This window comes from Colias croceus, chromosome 1, assembly GCF_905220415.1.
Source record: "Colias croceus chromosome 1, ilColCroc2.1".
NCBI lineage: Eukaryota > Metazoa > Arthropoda > Insecta > Lepidoptera > Pieridae > Colias > Colias croceus.
In genome coordinates, this window is record NC_059537.1 from 5,585,118 (window position 1) to 5,612,152 (window position 27,035).

A 27,035-nucleotide genomic window follows, 5' to 3' on the forward strand; every position below is an offset into this window, starting at 1 on the left:
ATTCACAGATTACAACATCGTACATTTTTATTAACGCAAAGTGAATCCCCCCAAAATATGAATGGAAAACGATGCCAAGTTTTTAGCAATTTTAACAGGATATTGCAGTGGAAGATTGAAGATCGCTATGCTAGTTACTTTTATGCAAAAAACAATTATTGTATATTTCATGATGGCAAGGAAATGGGTAAATTAAGCTCAAACATGCCAGCTGTAACAGCTTGCATGATTGAGGTAAGTGTCATAGAAATTGTTTAAATAAAATAATTTGTTTGAAGAATATTTTAAACTCAGCAGTTGATGATATTTTCATTGTGTTTAATCATCAAATTCAAGTCCATGTACCTAAGTGAGTAATTTACAAACCATTCGTGTTACGATTAATTAAAAAGTATTTCCAACACTTAGGTAGAGTCTTCTAAAGAATTCGCCTATCGTTTTATGATATTATCTGCTATAAAATTTCCGACTATTTCAAGCGTCAATTGTTTATTTGAAATTGAAGATAGAAATTATTTAGGCCACGGCCTAAGCATTAATTAGTGCTCATAAAAATGTTAAAGAGGTTTTGAAAATACAATTTCACAGTAACGTTTTAATCTCTTTAGCACTGAAATTGTTTATCGTTAAATATCTGGAGTGTTTATTCGTCCACTCCAGTAAATTAGTTGTAAAGCAATATTCAGATCATGAGTCGGCAGGCCTGATATTATGAGAGCCTCTTGACGCAGCGTTTTTGAGTGTGTCAAAAAATAGCTATACATCATTCTGAAGGCACCGGTTGACATTTATTAAAAGTCTTCTCGCTTTGATTGCATGTCCAAAATATTAAAGTCTTCATTGCGTCCACCCTCACCTCAATATAAAATAAGTAATGGCGCGGAAAATTGTATTACAAATTTACAAAATTACATTTTAATAATTTTAAATAGAAATTTATAATGCAGTAACGTAATTGCTTCAATCGTGAAAACGTCTAATTCACTACGTTGGTACAGTAACAAAATGAAATATACAAATCGCGAAGTGTAAATAGCTGAAAATACATAATTTTATGATTCAGAATTTTTATTTATAATGTAAAGAAATTAATGAAGTTTACAAATCAAAAAGATTTCATACAATTTTCAATCGTATTAAATTAAAATTCATGAATAATTTTTAATAGGTACTGCCGTTAAACAGACCTTTAATATTAAAATATCACTTCAGATAAATAAGGTTTAGTAATTAATTTGATTTATATCAACATTCTATCAATAATTTTATCCTAATTTTATATGCATGGCTTTAGAAAAATATTTGGAACCTCAGTTCATATCTAGGTATAATAATTGGCAGTAAACTGTTTATAGTGAGTAATACATTTATATAATCCCAAGCTGTCAAAGAATTCATATTCAATTACAGAGCACTGTGATGTTAATAATAAATGAACGGATCTCTTGTTTACAGAATACATTCAATTATTATTCAATTTACTTTTGTTCTGCTGCATAAGTATCTACTTAGAATAATTAATTTATCTATATATAGGTCAATTGTAGTCATATTGAAACAGTGATTAAAATCATTTGATTTTTTTAATAGATCAATACATTTAATACATAAATGACTCAATTAAAATCAAACAATTTTAATTACTCTTGCACTTACTTGAGAGAGTTGTTAAGCATCTGTAGTATTTGCTAAACTGGACTCTAAAGTGAATCGATGGTTTATTAATCTGAAATACATTTTCGGAACAGCAAACGATACTTACATTGGATTTATTTGAACAGAAAACGATTTATATTGTTGCAATTAAAACGCTCGAGATGGCCCTAAATTGCGAGATCGGTATAATTGTATAAGCTCTTTAATAAGGAGAAACATCTTTTCCCGTAAATATAAAGCACTTAATCTCTTGAATTTTCCTGTTTACAAAGTTCGCCAAATAGAGCTCGTGGAAGGTCTTGAAGCCATTATTTTAGATTAAGTCGAAGTGTCGTGACATTAAACGTCTTCTATAAAAAAAACAACATAAAGTGTGTCGCCTGTCGGTAAATGTTTACGTGGTGTATTTTAATGGTGATAATAGAAGCACAATTTCTTGTCAGCAAAACAAAACATAAACATTCGCTATACTGTAACGTAGAATACTTATCAAATTATTGCGAAAAAATGTACCTTCGACGAGATAATTGGACTAGTTTGAAACAGAGAAAATTAGTTTTACAGATTATCTACGGAATGTGGAAATAGGGAATATACTTATTTTATACTCATTTACATGTTATTTTATGGGTACGAGGTTCATTACTGTTTTTTAGGTAAGGTACAATTTGAACGAAATTATGATCCATACCAAACCAGTATAAAGTATTTGTACTACCTGCACGAATTCGAAGCGCGAACATTTTGCATAATATGAAAAGGACTTAAAATGCTTTCCTTTACATGGCCACGTATAACGTGCAAGTATAATGTGTGTCTGGTTGCAGTTAACGTGACAAAAAGCGCCAAGTCAGCGACAAGTCCATAAGTTATGTTAGGTGTCCGGTCACTTAAGGCTGAGCTGGTAACCCCGGGAAATTTATAGCTCTGGCATGGAGGCTTTCTGACTCGGATATTGTTTTACACCGAACTGCCTTTGATTACATCGTTAAAACTTAATGAGCTCGTAAAACAATGCGCTAAACGACTGTTTAATAACATTTCGAATGCCTTTAGACTTTGGTGCGAATCACTCTTTAAGATGTTTTATTGTTACCATAAAATTATATAGAACTATCTTCAGGTTTATTAAAAAGTATTTTATTTTAGTACATTATATATTATTATATATAAAAACCTATTCTTTTTCAGTCAAACTAATGTTTGTTACTCTATGTCGAACACAATTGTACGAGGAAGCGCGTACAGACAGGGTACAATAATGTGCTTAGCTTGCATTTGCTATGACCCAAATGCATAAGAATAGAATATGTTGTATTTTATGTAAAAAAAAATCAGTACACCGTCGACGGTCATTAAGAGCACCTCGCATGACTTTATACTCATACATTATACTCATTCGTAATTCTGTTACAAAGAAGTTTAAAATTATTATATTACAAAACAAAAACAACTACGGATAGCCCGTACAACTATGTTTAAATATTTCATCCATATAATATGTAAAACCCACAAGATGAAGAGATAAAAGGAATTTCAAAGGCACCTTCTGACGTCGCTTTCCTATTTATTTGCTCAGGAACACACCCATGTAGTTTTCTTTATTCTGAGGAGCTGCTTAGTGCTAACTTGCTATGTATTCCGTTACCATGTTCCCGAAGTAATTGAGAACTTCAGTGTTTGAATTTTAGCTAAACTGAACACTGTAAATGCTGCAATGAATCTGTAAAGTGAATGTTACTCATTTTCATTAAAACAACTCAAAATGTAATTAATGTAACGTCATGTACTATATTTTAATTACAAATAATTTATATTTATATTGTAAAGAATAAAATTGTCTGTGTCCAATCAATAAAACAATTCATATATTAAATATAATACAAACATCTAAAAGTAAGTATATTCTAAAGAATAGTGTTATTAAAATTCCCCAGTCGAGCGTATCTCAAAGAGCTTCAAAGAGCATGTAGGTAATTTGCATAGCTCAAATTAAGAGAAATCGTATAAAAGACTTATTGAACAAAAGACAATGTTAAACGTAATGTATCGACGCAATCACGTGTGCCCTGTCCTCTGCAACGCTTATTGGATTGTAGAACTTTGTTCTCGTTTGTTACATCTCCAAGGCGGACAACCCTTTTATTAAAGCACACGTCTTCAACGACAGGTATTGTCCTATTAATTATAGGAAGAGAGGAAATTTTGCAATCTTCTATAGCGTCTTGCAACTCAATAGCTACGAAGTTATTGGGTTAGCAACATGTAACTCGATATACCTACGATTATTAGGCGATTAGTGCTACGTTACGAGCACGGTGTAGGATGAAGTTGCTGCTAACGATGTTATATCATAATAATGTTATAATAATTACTGTAAATCTAAAACAATTTTCCTTAAAATTTTGTTTCATTCAATTTTCAGTATAGAATTGCCAGGGTCCAACTTTAAAGACAACTTTCAAAACGGTAAAATGGTATTTTATCCCAATGCAAGAAAACGTTCCGACAAAGAGTACGAATCTATTAGTGCGATCGGTGGATACTGGGGAATAAATTCGTATATTCTGATGAAAACACGTTCGAAAAATGTCTCGTGTTAGCCAAAACGATTCCGGACGAACATCTCACTTAAATGTAATCGTATCAGGCTAAAAATCGTTTGAAACTCTTAACCGCCGGGGATTATTGGTGGAGCGGGCAGAATCGCACCGAACCCCGCACTACTCTGCCATTAGATGGGCAATTTGTTTGGCTACTGTCGAGTAAGCCTTTAATCTCGCGTCCCACTCGGCTTCAAGTGAGCCCATGGTACATTCAAATAAAGCGCTCATCGCTTTTGTGTAGTTTTTTCCCTTTCCCAAAACGATGCACTTGGAGCTGCGTCGCATTTATTTGTCCTGATTTGGGTCATTCTGTGTGCTATGAGAATGGATTTTGTTCATTTTTGTGTTGCGTTCTATTCAAATATGATGCTTATTTTCATGTGATTGTTTGTATCGTGAATTAGTTTTGTGAATCCATGCAGTAATAGCATTGGCGCGGTTACTGGTTCGCTATAAGCCGTCATACATTAAAACGCGTCTTCAATTAATTCAAAATTTGATATATTCAGTATGCCTGGATGAAGAAATATATCTATTCTCATTTCCTAATTTGGTACTATGAATCTAGTATACAATGAAATATACTGACTTTGGATACAATACTATTACAGACAAATCATGTCAAAAATCCATAATCCTGAAGTTTCTTAGTTCCACAATCCATATAAATCCTTTACGCATGTATCTGTATAGTGTACACTGGAAGTAAATAAAATGCGGCTTCATACGTTTATTGTTGCGAATTCGTACAAGATAAATACGGGCCATTGCAATCTACCCTCGTGTGAACAAACCGGCACCAGTATCAGGTGTTGGCATAACAAATAGAAAGTGTTTCTCGCTTATGTACCACATCAATAACTTAAGGGCTCGCTCCAACCAATTGCTTACTTGCGGCTCATTATTTATTTAAACGTCTACGCGTATCCCGTAGGCAAATGAGTTCATGGATATTTTAAAGATTTAGGGTTAATCCTTTTTGATCTTTTGGAGGAAGCGTTTGACCGTGTAGTTGATGGTCAAGTTACATATAGTGTAATAGACTTTTATGGAGATCAGTAGTTTTTTTTTTTTGGAAATGGATGAGAAATTAGTTTTTAAAAATATAGATATTATCATCTAAGGATAAGGTTTGTCTAAGTAAATACCTATATTCAGTCAACATGGTTGTTTTATAAAATAATAATAAATAATGTAGATTGTAGATACCTACTAAAAGTCACCATTAAATAATTTCTATACATAAACAATCGTCATAATAAACAACAAAATATTCGTCATTTTATCAAATATCTCCCTGAGGCGAGGTTTCCTTCCTAATTATTAGAATACACTCATTCAAATAATAACAACGACAATATTCCACAATCCATCGTCAAATTGTAAAGAAAAAGGAAGGGAAAAGGAATCAATAACAAAAAAGCAATATCAATTCAAAGTAAATATTATTTTGCACGTTTACAAGTAATGAGGTTAAATCTTGAAGCAGAGTACGATTGCGGGAAAAATGGAAATTGAATATAGGGACGTGATCGCGATGTTAAAAAGCGCTTCTGTTGTCGTTACAGATGAATTGGTAATTTATAGCACCATTAGAAGGTGTAATGTAGGTAATTTTAGCTGTAATACGACTTTAAAGCATTTCTGTTGCGTATTGCATTCTGCTCTTTTATGAAATGTCACGAGTTTAGAAGCTTACAATTAATAGAATAATAAACAAATATATAAAGCGGAAGAGTTTGTTTGAACGCGCTAATCTCAGGAACTACTCGTCCGATTTGAAAAATTCTTTCGGTGTTTGATATCCCATTTATCGAGGGAGGCTCATCACGCTCATCACGCTAAGACCAACAGGAGCGGAGAACTCCGGGTAAAACCGCAGGGCATAGCTAGTATTTTATATTCTAGGTCAATGCTACTTGGCTGATACTAATAATTACTTAAGTACTCTAACAATACAGTCAATAACATTACAACAATAGATTTTCTGATTGATTGTCATGATAATAACATAAAAGAACTTATCTTTTCATTTAAGCTTCCGAATCAGTTAGGATTTATTTTTATTAGGAACGAAAATGGTAAAATACAATAGAAAGGAGGATTAGTAGATTGGACTGAAAGAGGTTGATAAGGGTACTTAATCCAAACTTAATCACATATCTGATTCTATTACATATGAAATTCAATGTATTTAATAGATTTAAGTTAATTAATCTCATTAAATAACTACTTATACGACAATCTCGAGAATCAACGCCCTTTTGTAAATTTAATTTGACACTTTTCTTTAACAAAGTATTATAAAAGTAAACGCGCAGTAACTAAGCATTTTACAAAATAATTGGAATGTCAACTTTAATGAATGTAAAATAGGCGTAATTGGCGGGAAGGACAGATTTTGGTAAGATAATTTTTAATGAGGTACGCTATATTAAATTATGTTCTGATTGTTAAATTCAAGGTAATCCATGAAATTGACGCAGTGCTAGAATTAAAAATAATAATGTGTAGCTCCTAAATAGTAAATAATCTCTAATGAAAATGCTTCACACATGTTAACAACATACCTTTATCAAATTGATCACTATAATTAAACTCGTCTGGGCAAATAGTTTGTATGTTCGAATCGTAATCTGTTTGAAATTGCGGCCAGGGATGTTGACCTTTCACGAGGGTTTTTTCGGGCCATTGCACAACAAAATTGCTTCGTCATCACGGTGAGCTATGTATATTTCACACCAAAAATGTTGGGAAATTTTTCAATTATTTAATTTCTCTCATACGATACAAAACGCATCGAGATACAATCACGTCCAATAAACGAAAACCAAAGAGCATGTGTTTCATTGTTGTTGACATTTGTTTAAGAGAATTCGGATCCTGTTTGTTTACTGAGAATTGAGTCGAAGGTATGCGATGATTGTCAATAGAGAACACAAACCGATACAAGTAAATAGCCTATAGTTAAGGAAAATTCTGTTATCCTTGAATGTCTCTCTACACATGAATAATATAAAGTTGATTAGAAAATAATAAAAATGATTGATGAATATTATTGATCTAACCATTGGACATTAACCTAACCATTGAATATTGGATATTTTATTGATTTCGTTAAAAAGTGCGTAGTGTGATTTGTCATACGCTGCAGAATAAACTGCTTCAAAGGTTGGAACTTTCGTCGAATATTTAGTAGGTGCCTGGGTATATTATATTACCTATAAAAATTGAAACAACGATTTCTTTTTCACAAGCAGAGTTTCTCCAAAATATTTGTTTCTAATCATTTATAAAAAAAATCGTATCGAGAAGCGTTTAAACTTGAAGACTGACTCTAATTATAGACTCCAATTAACAAATGTGAAACTTTTGCCGTCTCGCAAAGGTCAATTAAGAAATGTCGTGTTAAGAAAGCGAATGGTAATTAGTTTAATTTTACTTCCGTCCTGGGTTTAAGCTACTGCTTACCTATCTATAATGATTCGGAATATAAATGAGAGCCGTCGTTAGGAAACTTTTAACATAATGATGAATCTTTTCCATGGCTTCGATGATTGCATTTTTAGAACGTGATATCCGTACATTTAATAAAAAATAATCATATGTTGTTAAGATAGAGCGCGCTAGATGAAATATATGAAATTGGAAGTACATTAATGAGATATGAACTTTATTTGAATCTAAATCCATAGTAAACTTACTGTTGTGATGTCGTACCATGTAGTAACTTAGCAATAACTTACATTGTATTTCTATTAAAAATCATATTTATAGTGCATTTTCCTTCATAAACTTTCGATGCATTAACCGCAGCGCAGAGAACAGCAACATAGAGGTACATAAGTTATAGAATATCCATGTTACTTTGATATTATATCTGTTTCGTCTAAACTTTATTGGTGCTACATTTCACGTTTTGGCAAAGACTTTTGTAAAGCTTGCACAACTTTCAGTATTACACTAGTTTACTGTAGGATTCTTCATTAATACTTTTGACTATTTACGGCTCTGTATTGTTGGGGAAATATCTTGTATTTTCTTTGAGATTTTCCTTAGCAGTAAAATGTTTATATTGGATAATCAGTTGCAGAAATAATCTTAATATTTTCCTATTAACTACCATATTTCCGATTAGTTATCTTCAGTGCAAAAATACAACAGTGAAGATGAACTTTCGAAAGCTGAATAAAAGCCCATAAATATTTTGATGCCTCCTGAGACAGCTGTCAAAGAGTGAATGCAGATCCGAGGGGTCCTGAGTCCTGGATTCGATTCCCGGTGGAGATAAAAACTCGTCTGCCATTAAAGATGATCGGTGAATCAGATGTATGATGTTTATGTTTCCCTAAAGACTTTCATTTTCAGGGATTTTTCGACCAGTTATTTATTGAATTTGATATTTAAACTTTATAGCATTCAAATGTTTAATTTAGATGTTTATTACTTACGGTCAGAAACCCACCAGTTCAGCAACCTTGCCTGCTCAAACATTGGGTAACTATTCAGTTTAATATATCTAAAAATGCTTAAATAAATTAATGATATTGATAACTACATTTCCTCTATAACAAGAAATTTAAGAATTGAAATTCATCACAGTATGAAACGAACGATCGACGTTCGCATAAGATAGTGGACAAGCAAAGTTAATTAGATTTTGTTCAATAAATATGGCAAGCTGTTATCATATTTGCGTTATTTGTCCCAGAATTTGATACGTTTGACCTAAATATCAATGACAGGGCTCATTAGATCGTATAGTACATATAATGTTCTAGCTATATGTAGTATAGCTTGTAATTGGCATCAGTTTTATATAACAAGTGAGTGCTTTCGTCTTGTTACTTCTAATTAACCAAGACTAGTATCAAAGTAAACGTTCACAACAGCTTTCAAAGGACAAACAATGTTTTCACGCTCGACAATTATGTTTATCTTTGTTTTGTGATATTTGGTATTATGTTTTATTGAAGCGATAAATAATGCGTATTTAATTTTCGTGTGTGGGTAGAACGTATTTTAATATATTTGTGTTATATAAGAAATTTGTATAATGTTAAAAATGTATATAATTTCAGTTTATCAGTTACAAATGATGTTTATTATACTTAAGCATAGCCCTGCATAGCATATTTATACTTATGGAGATGAAACATGAGCGCACAAAATATATTTTTTAAGTCATTTTATAAGATAACTATATAGTTTCATTATAAAATTGATTTAATACGGAATAAATGGTATAATAATTACTGTGGTATACTACTGCGTATTTCTCGTTACAAAAATTATCGCGGCAATTTTATTTTCATTTTTTTTTAATTTTCGAGAACAAATTTCAATAACTTACCGGTACGGTGTATAACATATACGTTTTGATTAAAAAATATAAATCGCAATGTTAACGCTGTATACTCAGATGCATAAGAAACGAGAATTCAATTATGCAATTCAGCAAGCAGTAATTGGGGGCGCACCAAAATAGATTTTTCAGCTACACTTTTGCTCTAATTTGTTGAGATGCAGTTAATACAGTGGATGTTCACTGAAATGAAAAGGTAACAGTTGGAGCATGCTCGCTCTGGGTCATGAATAATACATTAATCCCTAATTTAAGAGAGACGTGTGTATCGCCGAGAACTCTGCCATTTAGTCTTGTTGATGGAAACATGCTATGCTACACTAAGATTAAGATCTCTTGAGATGTTATAATTATGGAACTCATGACTTCAATACAATACACACGTAACATTAAAATCGAATTACTTCACATTCTAAAAAGCGTTCCTGTATGAATATTTTGTATTAAAAGTTAACTGCTCCGAAATAGATTCTAATGAGTAATTATAATTTGCTATTTTTTACATACAAATTTATTTTTGAGATTTGAGTTATTTCAATGAGTAAATGAGGTTTAAAAGAGGTTTAAAAAGGTTTCACTTTTCATTAATCTTGAAATAAATCAACGATAAAACTATTTCATTATCCGTCTAATGAATAATGCCTATCTAGTTTCACTGAGCCTTATAATTCCGTGTAATAAAATAGCTAAATCCCCAATTAGAGGACTTTTAACGAACTCCAGGGGACCCCGTAAAAGTTAAGCTTAATTCGGATTTGTTCAATTGTTATTATGGAAATTTGGGCCGAATATGGCCGCTTGGCGCTTTTCCCGAGTAGATCTTAAAAATAAACTTGGAAATTTTGTGCGGGCAGATCCTCGGTTAAAGGATTGAATATTTGCCGCACCCGCATATAGCTTGAATTGCGTTTCTTTGAGAGAAATATATAGGAGTGTATGATACGTGCATGAAACGTTGCTGGTAAATAGGCGGATCGAACGTGTCGAGGAACGCCTTTAGTAACTTTTATAGAGAAACCATAACATATTCAATATGTCATGTAACAGTTATCTTTGTAATTATTCTGTAAGTAATATCTATGTTGTATTTACTAATGATGTTTTGCCTTGTTATATCAAGAAGGAAAAAAAATTCTAGAGGTATCTAATGAATTCGATGTTAGATCAAAGATGTTTAAAATAACTCAAATTCGTTAAAATATTAGTGATGTTATTTTTATTTGTTCGATATATTTAATTAAATTTGAAAAATATGGTTGTATCAAAAAAATATTCTTAGATATTAATTGGAACCCTTGTGTTCTCTTGTGTTTGTGCCTTTATTCATGTAGAATGTAGATAGTTCTTTTATTTAATATCAATAGTAAGAGTTTCTTTTAAAGAAACCTCAAAGGATCGCCTTGAAGGAAGTTGAGAGAAAAGCAAAGGCGAGCGTTCCTAATGGAAAGTTTAAAGGCGCGATCGAACCGATAAAGCTTCACTGCAGTCTTGGCTTTCAAGTTTGTACTCTATTTTGTTAATTCACAGTATTCCCTTACATACAATAGTCGCTTTAGATTATCTGGAAACTTTGTCTTCATTATTTTATCTAAATAAGACCATTTGATCATTAAATACCGGTGAAATAGAATATGAAGTTCACTGATACAACTTACGAGTTTATAAAAAGAGAACTGATTATTGTTACAACTATGAATTAATTTTGCAACAGTCCAGTTTGATAAAGGTCAAAATTCAAGTTTTCTTCCACATAATGACGCCAAGAACGAATAAAATTAATTATTCATTGCTACAGAATTCGTAGCCTCTCAATGCTTGTGTATTTCAAGGCATGTTAATGTTAGAACCCAGATGTTTGAATAATTGATTTTGTTTTAGCAATCAGTACGCTCGTCGAATCTACTGAAGCATATATGTTTAATAACAGACCTTTTGATTTGTGGATGGATTTTGACGGTATGCATATTTGATAAATAATTTGTAATAGTGTTCACGTGTTAGCTCGCTCGCATATGCAAAGTAATTAATAGCCAATATAACCGCCTGCCACCTAAATGATTGAATTATTCCCGTCTGTGGCCATGATCTCATAATGGAGCCAAGCAAGTAAAAAGTATTTGAAATGCTTTTATTCAGTTGAGTTGTCAGTGAATAAATTAAATTCGTCGCACTATAAATGGTATAAAGGGTTGAAAATAATACAAACAAATTTGCTCATTTTGTCTATTTCATATAACAAACATTGGGTCAAGGTTTCGTTCCACAGATTCACCTATTTTATTATAATTATTGTACAACTATTGTGCTATGTACATCTACGACTTTGGTTTACATTTTGCTATAAATAAACTATATGCATAGTATGTAACTAAATTAAATATCAATACAGAAGCATACTTGTAATGATATTTCACAACAATTTCTCTTAGTCATCTAGACCTCTATTATTGCATAGATTTTTTATTGAATTAATGAAATAAAATACAGTTTATTGTTTTGTACATTTTTTTTAAAACTCACATCTGTACAAAGCACACTTAGAAGAAGCAACATTTAGAGTGCATACATAATATCGTAAATAAATAATCTGCTCTACATTACAACGATTAATAAAAGTAAAATGTCCATTGTTACTGAATTGTGTGGAGATAATAATGTCCTAATCTTTAACTCGTGTCGACTTCTGTAAATATCGCGGCAAAATGATAACATTTATGGTACATAATGTTAGCAATATTTTTGGTAACAGATGTAAATCTTGTTCCTTGTGAAATAATTTCGTGTAGCATTAATATTTTATGAAGTTTGAGTAATGCTGGTTATTTACAAAAGTCGAAACATAAAAAGAAAGGCATATTGTTGGATACATAGCCAGTAGCCGGTGATTTTCCCGTGGTTTACATCAAGTGCACTCTAGAAAATAGCCATTCAGTTAGAGACAGGTATATACACTTTCAATTTGTTAATGCGGAGTTATACCCCATAAACTACCTTGATTTACGTTGTGCATCTGACAAATGCAACGACATGAGATGCAAATCATACTATACTACGAACATCGATGTTTATGGTAAGAACCTCAGTAATAGCAATATAATTGTCGTTTTTATTCGGTGTGTAAGTAGCAATTAGACTTATGATGGAATATGAATTATTTGCGACGATAAATCAAAAGCTATAGAAATGAAATTAAATGCAATAAAAGTTAATTCTTTATGACATTTTAATTACATACAATAATAACAAAACGAGTAATGTTTGGTTAATACATTTAATTTCTGTCCTATACATGGAGGTGTGTTCTTGATTTAATTTTAAAAATACTAATTGACTTTCTGTACTAATCTATACGTGCGAAATTTTTGCTTAACATCAGTCAATCTGAAATATTAACAAACAATATCTATTGACTAAGTATTGTGTACAATTTATATGAAAACCGCAACAGCAACTTTTGTCTCCCCAACTATTTTGTCTCTCCCATCACCTCTTTGGGCTAGTAAGAAAGTGCGCGCACGTAGCGACGCAATTCCCCATAGAGTTGATGGGAGAGACAAAATAGTTGCGGAGATAAAAATAACTACTGCTAGAACAACGAATTGAATACAGCGTAGGTAGATCCGTAAAAATAAAATAAACATTGGGTTTTTTATTTGAAATTAAAATCGTAAGTCCTTACCCTGTAGGCAACAGATTTACGATTTTATTGAATAGATCATCATCATACATCCTCGGAGATTAAATAAACGTACATAATATAGAAAACATAATTCGATGTCGAGCATTTTAAAAGTTAAAAAAATTATTAAACGTGAATTATTATGGTTTAATAGATGTATTGATGTATTGACAACAAAATGCACGCCAAACCATGAGTTACAGTATGTGCGAAAACACGATAAATAGGGATGGTAAAATGCATACAAATACAAACAATAGTTTTACAACCATTCCATTTTGTACGAGTAAAACAATGTTACAATCGCACTTCAATACCAGAGCTAATAGTTATCGCGATATGGATTGTTTACTTGCAAATACATTTCCACCCCCATTTATCATTTACAACGATTACCACAGATACGTCAACACAATTCACATTTCATGTTTTATGTTATTACTTACTGGTACATCGAAAACCCTATGTACTTACGAGCTATTCTTTACAAAGACGTGTGTGGTACAAAAAGTTTGTATATCTAACAACCGTTCATTTTTATCTATGTATGTAAATGCACTTTTTTAGTGTTTGTTGCGGAGGAGCCACAGGGAGTAGATAAGTAATTGTACTAGAATGTTTGTGGTGAGCTGGGCGGCGCGCGCGGACGCGGCCGGCGCGGGGGTCGGCGGCCCCAGCCTGTTGTTGGCGCGCACTACTTGGGACCGCCAGCGTATCGTGTACAGCGGCTGTTGCCGGGACAGAGCCACCAACCTTGTACAAAGAATACTGACGTTCATAATCTGTACATCTAATATATAAAAATCAATGCCACTTTTCGTTGTAATTCCATAACTCGAGAACGGCTGAACCGATTTCGATAATTCTTTTTTTATTATATTCCTTGAAGTACGAGGATGGTTCTTATGTAGAGAAAACGTTAATATGTACCACGGGCGAAGCCGGGGCGGACCGCTAGTTATGTATAAAAGTGGTGGGACAAAGAATCATCCCTATTAATATCACTTACAATCTTCATACAACTAATATACCTAATAAATGTAGAATTCTAAAATCCTCATTTGATTTGTAACTATTTATTAATACTCAATCAATAAGTAGATATTCAATTATATTTAAATGACTATCAAATAATATTACTGTAAGAGAATAACAGATGAAACATGTTATCGATAAAATGTAGAGACTTTGCTCTATAAATTCAAAAACCGACACAGACAAGTACATCGTTATTCAAGATTTACGAATGAAAATGTCATTTCGGAAACCCTCCACGTACGTCATGGAATTCGATCTAATATGTACAAAAAGATCTCGGAACCGTGAAAATACTTAGCTATAAAAGCACGCGCTTTCAGGGATCGACTCGGTCGAGTAACGTATTAAAGCTTAGGGCCATTCATAAATAATTTAACACAGGGGTCGCAAAATTTGTCCTTCTTTTGATTAAGGTGTCTTGAAAGCCCCTATAAAGGATTCTAAGTGAACACAGCATAACGGGCATGAAATTTGTCCCGTGCCACCGGGACCCTTTACACAAATGTAGTTAAATTTGCAATAACAACTGCAAAGTCACATTTTTCCATAACATTAAACCGCTCATGTAAAAGGAATTAGAATGTAGGTCACGTACGACTGCTGAGCTGACGATAAGAGGTGGTTCTATTTGTAAGAACTAACTTCTTGAGAAACTGTAATATTTTGTTCTGAAAGGACCACCTTCTAGTCAAACGTTGTAATACTTTGTTTTAAAATGAATTTACACTGTTTTTAACAAATGTTATTGCTTATGCACATTATTAAATTAGACAATTTTTATATAATGTTATGAAAATTAGGAGTAGGAAAGTCTGGTTTACAAAGTAAAAGATGTTTACAAAAATCAAAAACCTTCTGATCTGGTTTTATAAATGATCTTGCTTCCTTTCAATAAAATACAGTTGATAAATGGGAAAGTGTACCTTGTGCTACGAAGTGACACTCAAACTCCTAGACTAAAAATTGCCAATGGTAAAAAATGTCTAAACTTTGCAAAAAAATAATAATATTGTAAAAATGCACCACATTAAACTGGCAATAGCAGCTCGATCGGATACTCAAGGCTCGTCTTCGGATCACTATATTACCATACCCAAATTTTAAATGTATTATTTTATACTTTTTCAATAAAGATTTTTATAATTTTATACTTTTTTATACCATGAAAGGAACAATATTTTTTATCTCCATAAAAGTTACCATACGTTACCTTATAACAACAGTGTTCAATCTCCACGGCAGTGTATAGGTGTGGTTCTTGTGTCGAGCACAGAAGGTGTACAGCAGGTCACCCGCTGATGCAGCGAGTCCGCCGTCGCTGTGAGCGCCTCTGCCTGACCACTCGTGGATCGTTATATTCCATGAACTGCAGGACTTGTCCTAAATAATATCGGATCTTGTGAAAAATTCATTTATGGGTCCTTGATATACTATCGTAATCTAATTTCAAAGTAAAGACTTTGAAATTTAGATTTCCAGATAATACGCAAACGTTTTTTTAAACCCTCATACCCTCAACAATTTTTATTCATAACAAAATTCTGTAAATAATTGTGTACCTGTAAAAGTTGTTATTTTTTTTAATTATTATTTATTTTTTAGTTTATTAAAAATGTACCTACCGTTTTTTAACTTTTTTATCTTTTTGTGTAAGAGTAATAAAAGTATTTCATTATCTATATTATTATCATAGATGTGTTAATTTCGTACAGGTTCTCATCGGATGAGTTTCCAAAAGAGATTTAATTATCAATACCTGTTCAGAAGATATATCGATGAAGAGTTGACGCTCTACATTGGAATCCAGGACCCAGGTGCATTGCTGATAGAAGAATTCATTCAAACTTCCCGTAACGGACACATTGCGCGACGATATTTCACCTGGCACATGCAATAAAATAGAACGTATGTAAAGTCATAGTACCTATTGTTTTAAATTACTCAAAACGCCGTTAATTTTTTCTGAAAGCTCATGTTAATATCACAACTTATAGATAATACAGTCGTGAATTTCTTTCTCTCGAAAAAGGTAATCTTTCATTTGTAGAAGAGAAAACTCTTCCACAGCATCTAAACGCTTTTAAAGTTTTAAACAAAATTTATAATAACTAAATAATATACATTCTCCCAATTCAGGCTGTCGAATTCCGATAGAAAATAAGAGAAAAACACGAAAATTGTTCGAGGAAACAAAAAGGGAAAACAAATTTTAGGGGTGCTACGAATATGAAAACGTAGCGACAAGTCACCACAATAGCGACTATGTAATTGGAACTTTACGACCTTGTTCAAGGTTTTTTTCGTCTCGAGCGCGGAGCGTGAAACTGGGTCGTAGCACGTAATTTTCTCGGACATGCCTCGCGCCACCCAGAACAATATCCGACGCGTTTTTTCCAAATGTCCGCGACGCGCGACGAATGTCAAATTGAACTGTTGGTTTTTCGCGTTACACCATTTGAGGTGATACGAGTTCATTTCAGATAAATTGCCGATTATCCCTCGCTCCGGCGCGATTTCCTAAAATGATCATTCATTTTTTGGCGAAAAAGGCAATACCTATTCGGCTTCTTAGATTGTTTTTATAATGTGTCTTTCAAACTGTGAGATTATAAATGTGAGCTGAATATTAAAATGGTAATAATGTTGTTATTGACTTACCAGAATGCGTGGTGTATGTCCGCTGGCCGCACATCGCGTCGTCGTTAAAGCTATATGCGGCTGCATAATCAAATCCCCGGCTTGCATACGTGTAGTGTGCCACCGAGTACTCGAGTCTTAAACTTGTCCAACTTCTCACGACAACAGGCAGCCAGGCAGACTTTTACAAAGAAAATATCATATAAAATATACGCTCAGAAAAAATAATTAATTAAAGTATACCTTCACTTTACATAGGCAAATACGAGTCGATATACGTTTAAACATGCAAAGAGCTGCCTGAGAATATTTTCTCGAAACCTTTTATGAGAAAACGTACCCACCCGTAGACTTAATAAGTTGATTTTTTGCATACTGATAATAAAAAGTAAGGGACAGAACCCCAACCTTTTCTCTGGGGAATGGAAATATTGGGTTTTGCGTTAAAGTAATATAGGTATCGACGATATCGAAACGTTCAAACGATTTGATAAGAAATAAGATACAATTTTGTGGTAGTCAAAACAAGTAAGTGAGCTCCAATGGACTCCACTCTGTACGAAGACTATGACCTACCCAAGGACATTCAACCGTATCGATATCATATTTGTTGGGTTCAAGATTCGTAGAATGCTAAATATATTTTCCCTATAGAATCATCTATTTAAGTACCTAAACTAAGAAACATTCAAAAAGTAGATACCTATGTGAAGATAACCAAGAATGAAATAAACGTCGGTGTCGGTTTGCATCATGATGGTATCGTATTTAATTTCTAAAAAAACGGACAAAAAAAAAAACAAAAAAAAAAACAGAAACGTACGGAATAGATGCACGTATGAAAACTTTTTAACTATAGCAGAATAAAAAAAAGAACAAAAAGCCCCTAATAACATTTTTTGATAAGTAAAAAAAACATATTATGTAGGAGGTGCTCTATTTATCAGAAAATCCATACACCTTCCACAAATCACGTTCACATTAAGTTAGTGAGTAATTGAATTTACTGGCCAGCGACAGTGGCACGCGCGGGGGTTACTCCGTCCGGCCACTAACATCCATGACGGACATACCGCCACTTATGTGACGCTTTATGACCGCCGGCGCGTCGCGACATACTCGCAATGCTGACCAATATATTCATGATATGCGAATTGCAATGCATTACATTCTTTGGATGTGGGATATAAATATTTGTGAGGATAAAATATTTAATTTCAGGACTAAATATCGATTGAAATACAAAAAAATGCTGTTTGGATATCTATTATTATACTTTTACATTACAACTTAATTCATCTATAATATATATTATATCCAAAAATACTATTATTTTAAATTTCATTTGTGAGATAATGGGAAGTCTGTTTTTCCAGCAACTATATTATGAAATCCTATACGTTTGTAAGATAACGAATCGTCAACTCTGTCACGCCCCGTTTCATTTTTATCACTTTTTAGTTGGTAACTTTCATCGTTAAATTTTTGAAGTAGTACGAAAGTTGAACGTGGTTATCATATAATTGCTTCTCAAATTTTGAGGCACGTTTGAAAGTTTGTTTTCACAAAATTTCATGAAAATGTACCACGAATTAATTCATACACCAATAATGTAACAAAATTTATATCGTGATATCAATGACGAAGACTGTGTAAAGTTCGAGCATAAACAACTTAAACTTAAAGCTTCGTCGGTGTAACATTCTATCGTGTGGGGTTAGAATACCTACAAGGCTGGGTGTACACGTGATATTGGGAGCACGCGGTAATTATTTAGTGGTAAATTTGCTTTCACGTAGACGGCCCTTACGGTTCGGTTACCGCACCCCGTTCTATTACTGTTACATACTTAGGTACTAGTAACCCTCTTAGTTAATTATGCGGATGGTGCCGCCGCGCGGGCGGCAACGGAAGGGTTGACTCTTCGTATGGGCGTGTTAGCATAGGTCCCGACTCCGAAATAACACAATTATTTTATTTATTACATCCTTAGCTACGAGACCGTGTTGTATCGGCGCGGGGCTTTGCCTTGACGTAGCCGTGCTCAGAGGATTTAGTAAATCCTTTTGAGCGAAAACATCGAAGTACGAAAAAGGGAAAGGCTTTTATCTAAATAGCATGAACTGGAAATGGAATTAATTATTTCGTAAGATGCTTTAGTGATTTTATATTTTTATCCTATTGACTGTAAATATTTGTTTAAAGAGATATCATTTTCAATATAATTTATACAATCTTTATGTATATTTTCTTTTAAAAAGGTGTATCTGTAAGTTTATTTTTAACTTGTTACTGACTTAATTGAAACCCCGAGAAATACACAGGGGTACAAAATAAATGAAAGAATGTAAGAACAAAGAAATTAAATATAAAACTTTTCCGATACACTCATTAGGTTCTCTCGAAACGTTGTTATAGCTGGTTATTTATATAAGGAAATTGCTAATTTGTTCAACACGCCCGCGCCGCGCCGCTTGAAACGATCCGTGATTTTTTCTATCAATTTCTTTGAAATTTCCTTTTGTAATTATATTCAGTTTTGGAGACGATGTTTTAATATGGCAATAATATTTTCCTTATTATTCCTTAGTATTATAAAAATAACTTGAATATGAGATGTTCACGCTACATACCTAAGTACACGCATTTCATAACTAAATGAGTTGACTTTGGGAGGACTAAACGAATTAACATTTTTAACAAAAAATGTCCATAGTATTCATAAGCGTTGTTTAAAAATGTAATGGAATACTCATAAAATATACATTACATCCCACTTTGCATATTTTAAGTTTAACGAGGTTTGATCAATATTTTATGTTATAGAAACTTGCCAGTATTCTATAACAGTGCTTGCGAAGTTATAGAACTTTAAAATAACTCATAGTAAAATCAAAGTACCATTTTACGTTCATATACTTTCTCATAAGCCCTTTACGTTTTAAACTCTGTAAAATAAAATGACTTTTAAACAGTTTCTAAAACACTCAAATGAAATTGTAAATTTTTTATTCAATCAAAATGAAATAAAAAAATCGACATAACACACATCGACTCACTTAATATGACATAATTACCTACTAAAACTGAAAGTGTCAACACTCAACACTGATCAAATTAAAATAAAACTACCCAACAGATTGATTTACACATAGCACATAAAAAAGTTCGAAAAGAAGATTACACAGAGTAAAACAGCTCACCTCGAAAGACTCTCCTAAACTAAAGTCATGATAATGCAGTAATATGACGTATTTAGATGAGGGTAAAGAAAATTACCTGAAAGTCACCACAAAGGCAGGACAAATGCGTCCCATCACCAGCCACTAACGCTATATGGTCGTGGTAATGCAGCGGCGTGGCGGACCGGCACTCGCAGCCCGCGTCCCCACACGCCGTTCGGCAACCAGACGCCCCTGGTACCACTAGCCCTGTTGGTTCTGCACTCCACATTCTCTCCAGCCGCTGTATCTATGGAAGCGCTTGCAAGGTAAGTGCGGTGGTTCATAAACATCGAGTTAATAGAATTTTCTAGATGGAATAATATTACCAGGTAATATAAGACTACCAAAAGAGAACAAAAGAAGTTTTGAAATCAAATACTTACGTCCATTATCATCAGCAGTTCCAGTACAAGTTAACATCATGTTTGACAGTAGCAATTTATGTACAAATTCTTTACACATTTCATTTTATCTTACCTCTATTGTTACGCTCTGATTAGCAGCGGGAATGAACCGATGAGTGCATAGCAGTCTTTCTTCAATATTCCAGAATATATGATGATGTGATGGCGCGGACACACCGCCGTGCGCCGGCGAAGCCAGACCGTAATGTGTCGACGCACATGTCGCATCTGGTGATACTGTGCCTTCATGTTGTTCTACAAATGTTACTTTTTTGAATAATTCTGTCTATACATATATATTATTGACTATCGATAAAAGGTGTAGATTTCTATTCAGAATATTTCATGTATCAGGCTACTTACCATCATGAAATGCAAAAGCACCATCCACAAATTCCTCTTCATCCACACTTTGTGACGCTGCTCTTCGAACTAAGATCGTAAGGTTAGCACCTTTCGAAGTAACAGCTTGACGAACAAGGAACCTTCCAGAAGGATCTCTAGCTTCTCTCACAGACGGTCCACATACCCTCAGAAGAGCTCTATCTCCTCTTTCATATCTATCTGCTCTGTCTCCTCTACCACCAAAATCGTGGAGTCCCTCCAAGATCTCAATGTGAGATCGACAACTTTGTAATCTGTTATAAGATAATGAAATTTAATTGTTTAGATTGAAATTGATTGCTTGATTTTTAGAAGGTAGTCAGAGCATTTATTTAAATCATTTTTTTATTCTAAAATCTCTATAGCTGAACTGTTACACAAACATATCGGTTTCATTATTTTAATTCCAATCCACAACATTACCTTAAATTATAATTGAACAGCGACACTTGTACAACATCTGCAGGAGCGCCGAGTAGATGTATCGCGCACTGCGACCGCCACGCACTCGCTCTCGTGTCGAAGTGACCGGAGCGCGCGCCGCCCGCGCCGTACCCTCGTATGGTGGCGCCACATCCAATTCGACCGCTACTCGATATCTCATTAGATATCGCTTCATGGTCTATTGCTAACCTATCCCCTGTGAGAGTCAATATATATCAAAAGTCGTTTAAAGGAAAATTAATGTATCTGAAAGACGCAAGTCAGATTTTTTTCCTATGGCTAGAATGAGTGGAGACACTTATAACTAAAATTATTAAAACAATACAAACTAAACCTTAAAACATTAATGGAAAAAAAGTTAAAAAGTAAAAAGGCTGTTTTCACAGAAAAGGGTCCAGTAGAAAAGTATGTATATATACAAAACTTATTAAAGATGCAAAATATGCCTAAAATGCATGTAAATATAGATTTATGTAATAAATATGTTTTCAGGATTACCATGTGTAAGGTGCGTGAGCGCAGCTAAAGGTGGGGACGCCGCGACCACTGTGGGCGGTGGTCCGCTCGTCTCCATTTTCTCAACAAACTCCAATCTCGCGAGGAATCCGTTGTAGTCATATGGAGGTACGAGTGGGCCGGAGCTGAACGAAAGTATGGTAAAAACATTTTTTTAAGCTATTGCATAGCTTCTATCGCGGGCCTTGAGCGCGGGGACCGAATCCAGAAATTCCGTAACGAAAAAACCTCACGCTCCCCACTCCGATGGGCACGGAGGTGTGGCTTGAAGGCATGCTATGCTATAGCTTTATCGCGGCAGTCCCCGAGACCGAGTGCCACACGTCTTTTTTTAAATTAATTTTACGGTCTTAGTATAGTACCTAACCCCTTGGCAGAACTATACCTTAAACTATAATTTTTCAAGTGCATATAGTAATTAATTATGTTACAGTAACTTATATATAAATAACATATTAATAACAGCTTATTATCAAATAATTCGAATTCATATTAACAATAATGCAGCAATTACTTGAATTCCAGCAACAGATTCGGTCCAGGGTGTTCCAATGTGGCGCTTCTCTCAGAGCAGAGCGAGGCGAGCAGCGGCGCGGACGGGGAACTCCCGGCTCGGAGCGTCAAATAGTCCGTCGTACAATGGCTATAGCAACATTGTTACATTTTTAATTCAATTTCTTATTTATTGAAAATTTTACCAAATAGTAATCATTGGCACCACGCCATGGTATATGAAAATGGATACGAAATACATTCTACGTCTATTTGAATATACTAGCTTTCCACTTTGATACATAAGCCTTAATTCACTCCACCCCTCCTAAAGTTTATCTAAACCTAAGAGTAGGTACTAAATTCCCAAAGGTCTAATCTATCTCAATAAACAACACTTTAGAATTACAATATTAACTCAGGATTATTTAATATTATCTCAGCTAAGTAATTGTATTCAACATTAAAATTGAAACTAAAATCCCTGAATAGAGATTCAGAAAATCAATTTGGGAGATGAATTGTTAACAAGAAGATATATTAGCAATAGACTGGTGAGCATTTATGCAAATACACAGTTGAAAAGCAGCAAAAACATTTGTTTAATAGAACATCCATCACTGATGAAAGCTTTCATCGGTAGAATTTCAATTAACTTATTCACAAAGTGGAGCACAATTGAAAACATCAATTTAAGTAAATGGACGTCCCACTTTCGAAACTTGATTATGTCGATGTAAATTTTTAGCCGTGCATAGGGGTGGGAGATTGGGCGGCGTTCATTTTATTTACTGAAGCCGATTGTTAGTGAGCCTTTCGGAACGCGACCGAGCGAACTTCATACGGGTGTTCGATAAAAATACTTCCGCGGGAATAGATCCCTAATGGTACTCCCTAGGCTTTTTAACAACGCCTCGGTAACGTTATTGCTTCGTTATTTCACTGGATTGAACTTTTTTGTTGGATTCGCGGGTATATTTTTAGTCCCCAATTTCATATTCAATTATAATTTATAATGCCCATCAGAATTGATAAATCTAACAATGCAATTAAACAACTATTATTAATATTAACGGAACGCTTAGCAACTACAGCCCTAATTATCTGCAAACAAAGCGATAATTAATTAAAGCCCGTGGCTAGTAAAACGATTTATCCATAAAATACTTTTCATAATGAAGTAAAACAAAAACAAAGACGCTGATTTGGTATTAGCTCAACTCACGACCAAAGAAAATAAATTTTGAAATTTGACCGCGCGCCGTGAACTAAGCTAACAAGAATGAGAATAACAAAAGCCGAAGTAATTTATTAACGAATTTACCCTCGAAATATAACCAACGGGGAACAAAAACGGCAGGTAGGTTTAAATAAGTTTTGTCAACTAACTTCGTCTGAATTGAAGTCTTTAATTTTTATGAATGATATTTCATTTATGAAAGCGAATAAGATTTGCTTGTAAAAGAGAAATATGAAGTGATGTTTAATATTGTATTGTCTGATTTTTGAAACTTTGAAGTGTAGTATGAGCTGTTTGATGTAAGCGTTTTAATAATTTCTGTAAAAATACACCTTAAAGAATAATATTTTCACTTTAATTTATTAAAGTTTAAAACTAGATAATCATATTTAAATTTATTTAAATGAATGCCTCTTTTATGGAATATGGAGAGAAGAAAAAACACATTTATCTATTAGTTTAACAACGTGCTTTCCGCCTGTAATATTTTTCCAGCTCATCCCCAAAAGAGCTATCAATTATTTATAACTGAACGTTTGACACGGCTGATACTATACATCTTCCTTAACGCCTAGCAATTCGCAGACACGTATCTATTAGTAAACTGAAAGATACTTACTTCCTCGGCAATATAATAGAGGTGAATATGATCTTGACCCTCGTGTGTACCGAATTAGTGGCGAATAGGTATCGGCAGCGGCGGTGGGGCGGGTACAGGCCGGGGTAGCCGGGGCTGGCCAGCACGCACGAGCCGGGCGAGCGACACGACACGTCTTGGTACAACCAGTCGCAATCTGTTACAATGTAACAAGGTATCACAACATGCTCTACGCTGATCACGGCCTTCGTACAACCAATCGCCATCTGTTACAATGTTACAAGGTATCACATGTACTACGCGGATCTAGCTCGAACGCTATCGAATTTCGAATTTCCAACTTCATAGCGAAAACTTCTTCGTTTGATGTGGATATTTATTGACGTTGCATGTGTTGGTTTTGAGTACACAGAGGTAAATAAACAGTGATTTGCAATGCTTGTTAACGATAATTGAACGTTCCTAAAATTTTGTGGTGCACAAGCACACTTTTAATTTTAATAATGATTAAATATATCATGTAGGTATTATAACTAACGAACGGTTTAAAATGATTAATCAAAATATTTTGACTTATTTCATACATTAACATAATATCTGTAATCACATTAAATAACTATTAATTCTAGTAATTAAAAACTGAATGCGTAAAATTGGCCTAATATAAACGTAACGTAACATGAAATAAACGATCCATGAAGGGAAATATCCACTCAAATCGCGCTTTTTTGGTCCATATACCTTGTTAATAAGAGCCCTGTTATATAAACGTTAACCAATATTTGTAAAGAACGGAGGTGGAAAGATAGAAGTGAAGTAAAGGAAAAGTGGCAGAAATAGGTAGTTCACAGTGGCAATTTAACGGTTCATTACGCTCGCTTTGCCCAAATGGCTCTGTTCTTGTCCTTGTAGAGGTAAAGGTAATGTGGAATCTTCGTGAATCGTATCTTTTTTTAAATTCCTTTTCAAATGAAAATTCAGTGTGTTTTCAAAGGAAGTGTCCTCAAATACATACAATTTTCTTTATATTTTATCTTCAAAACCAGACCGTGTAAAGAGTTTGAATGAACGTGAAAAGCTTTTCAAAAGAGCATCTAAACGAAGTAAAACGTGGCAAAAATGCACCATTTGAGCTTAGTGGAAACAATTTTCCGTATTCTCGAGCTGGCGGGGGTTGTCACATCATCGCGTGCAATTTCTGTGTTCACTGTTCATATCGCACGTAGCAGATAAAGTAAGCTACAGTATTTCCACGCCGAGCGCATCATTATGAAAAAGATTAAATTTCAGAAACCGTCCTCTGTATATACCTCCGTAGAACTTGACATAGTAACATTCAGAGCAGGATTCTATGAACTGTGTTTATTCATCTCGCCACCATTCAAAGCATAATGTAAAAAGGCGCCAAATTTGAAATCTTTTACTCAAACGTTAATGCTATTCAATATTAAATCTTCTTACGACACCGTAGAAATGTTCTTATTAACGTCGAACTGGAATTCGATGTACATCGGGCGAGTTATTAATATGAAATCATAAAAGGGCATCTGTACGCCATTAAAAGGAGCTGATGTTGATAAAATACAATATGTGATACGTTACGTTACGTCTATACTCCACAGGGTATCTTTGTGGTGCTATGTGTATAGGATGATCGTGACGAGGGTCGTACCTTTGTCCACCACACTTGCGTTATTATGAAAAATCTTTCGAAGCCAATAAATACTCTTTTATCTTTTCACTTTCTATCGTCTATTGTGTGAATGATGGGAAATGCATGTTTCAATATATAACTCATTGATTTTATTTCTGAATATACAGAGTAGTGTAAATAATGTGACCTTTTAAACGTTATTCAAAAATCTTGATCCAGTCTCGAAACAAATTCTAAAACTTCAGTAAGTCAACTAAAACTTTCCTCACTTTTCTTAAGCTCGTTGCTAAATATAAAATTTGGCCCACATCGTACAAATTGAAGTTCATTTTTTCGCGAGCACTAATATGCTGCGTTATTGAGCTACATAAAAGTTTATTTACACCAATTTTCAAAAAATTTAAATATTACATCTTCTTGATAACGTAGTAAATAATTACCTGTATGTGGTATTCTGGAACCACCTCGCGGATGAAACCCAACGCCTTGAGAGTTGCTCAAAGATGTGAAACTGAAGAACGCCAAGAACTGAGACCTCACCGTTGTTTCGGTGATTCTAAAATTAAATACAACGTTTAAAACTAAATATTGATGAACATTGTATATCAATTAATAGTCTTGTAAGTTATTATTTTCGACTTCGACCTAGTTATCGACAACCTATACTAAAGTTTTAAACGTGAAATAACTATTCAGTTGTTATTGTTCTTTAATTTAAGACTTAAGTTCTTTAAGACTAATAAATTCATTCCTAATAATATAAGCTTAACTTCTTGGATTTCAGGTCAAAGTTTCAACTTCTTAGACAAATTCAACAAATTTGATTGTTTCGTTCTCAAATCTGTTCTGTAATAATCTGTTTAATATATTATTTTGTTCATTGTATGATTTATATAAGTACATTTTAATTTTAACTCGCTATAATAATCCATTACAAACAAAAACAATTATATCAACTAATTGCTTTAAAAAATCCGAGTGCCGTAAATAATCGCGATACGCAACTTCAAATCATGTCCATAAATTTCAGGTCACGCACATCGAATAAAATCTGCAACAATATCAGAATTATCCGTTCTGATTAATCGATAAACAATA

The 27,035-nt window shown here is 33.7% G+C and overlaps 1 protein-coding gene across 6 annotated transcripts in view; it reads right to left on the minus strand.

The window, feature by feature from the left end:
- Window positions 1-11,953: 11,953 nt before the first annotated feature.
- LOC123693958 overlaps window positions 11,954-27,035 on the minus strand; it is a 42,887-nt gene continuing 27,805 nt past the window's right edge. For all 6 annotated transcript variants that reach the window (XM_045639258.1, XM_045639252.1, XM_045639237.1 and 3 more), the window contains 12 exons: window positions 26,378-26,493; window positions 24,305-24,479; window positions 22,468-22,596; window positions 21,936-22,078; window positions 21,417-21,633; window positions 20,973-21,247; window positions 20,683-20,864; window positions 20,261-20,452; window positions 17,003-17,162; window positions 16,101-16,225; window positions 15,555-15,724; window positions 11,954-14,059 (listed from right to left, as the gene is read on the minus strand). In XM_045639258.1, coding sequence (XP_045495214.1) covers window positions 13,870-14,059; window positions 15,555-15,724; window positions 16,101-16,225; window positions 17,003-17,162; window positions 20,261-20,452; window positions 20,683-20,864; window positions 20,973-21,247; window positions 21,417-21,633; window positions 21,936-22,078; window positions 22,468-22,596; window positions 24,305-24,479; window positions 26,378-26,493 — 2,074 coding nt within the window. In that variant the 3' untranslated portion in view covers window positions 11,954-13,869. The remainder of the gene's footprint in view (window positions 14,060-15,554; window positions 15,725-16,100; window positions 16,226-17,002; window positions 17,163-20,260; window positions 20,453-20,682; window positions 20,865-20,972; window positions 21,248-21,416; window positions 21,634-21,935; window positions 22,079-22,467; window positions 22,597-24,304; window positions 24,480-26,377; window positions 26,494-27,035) is intronic.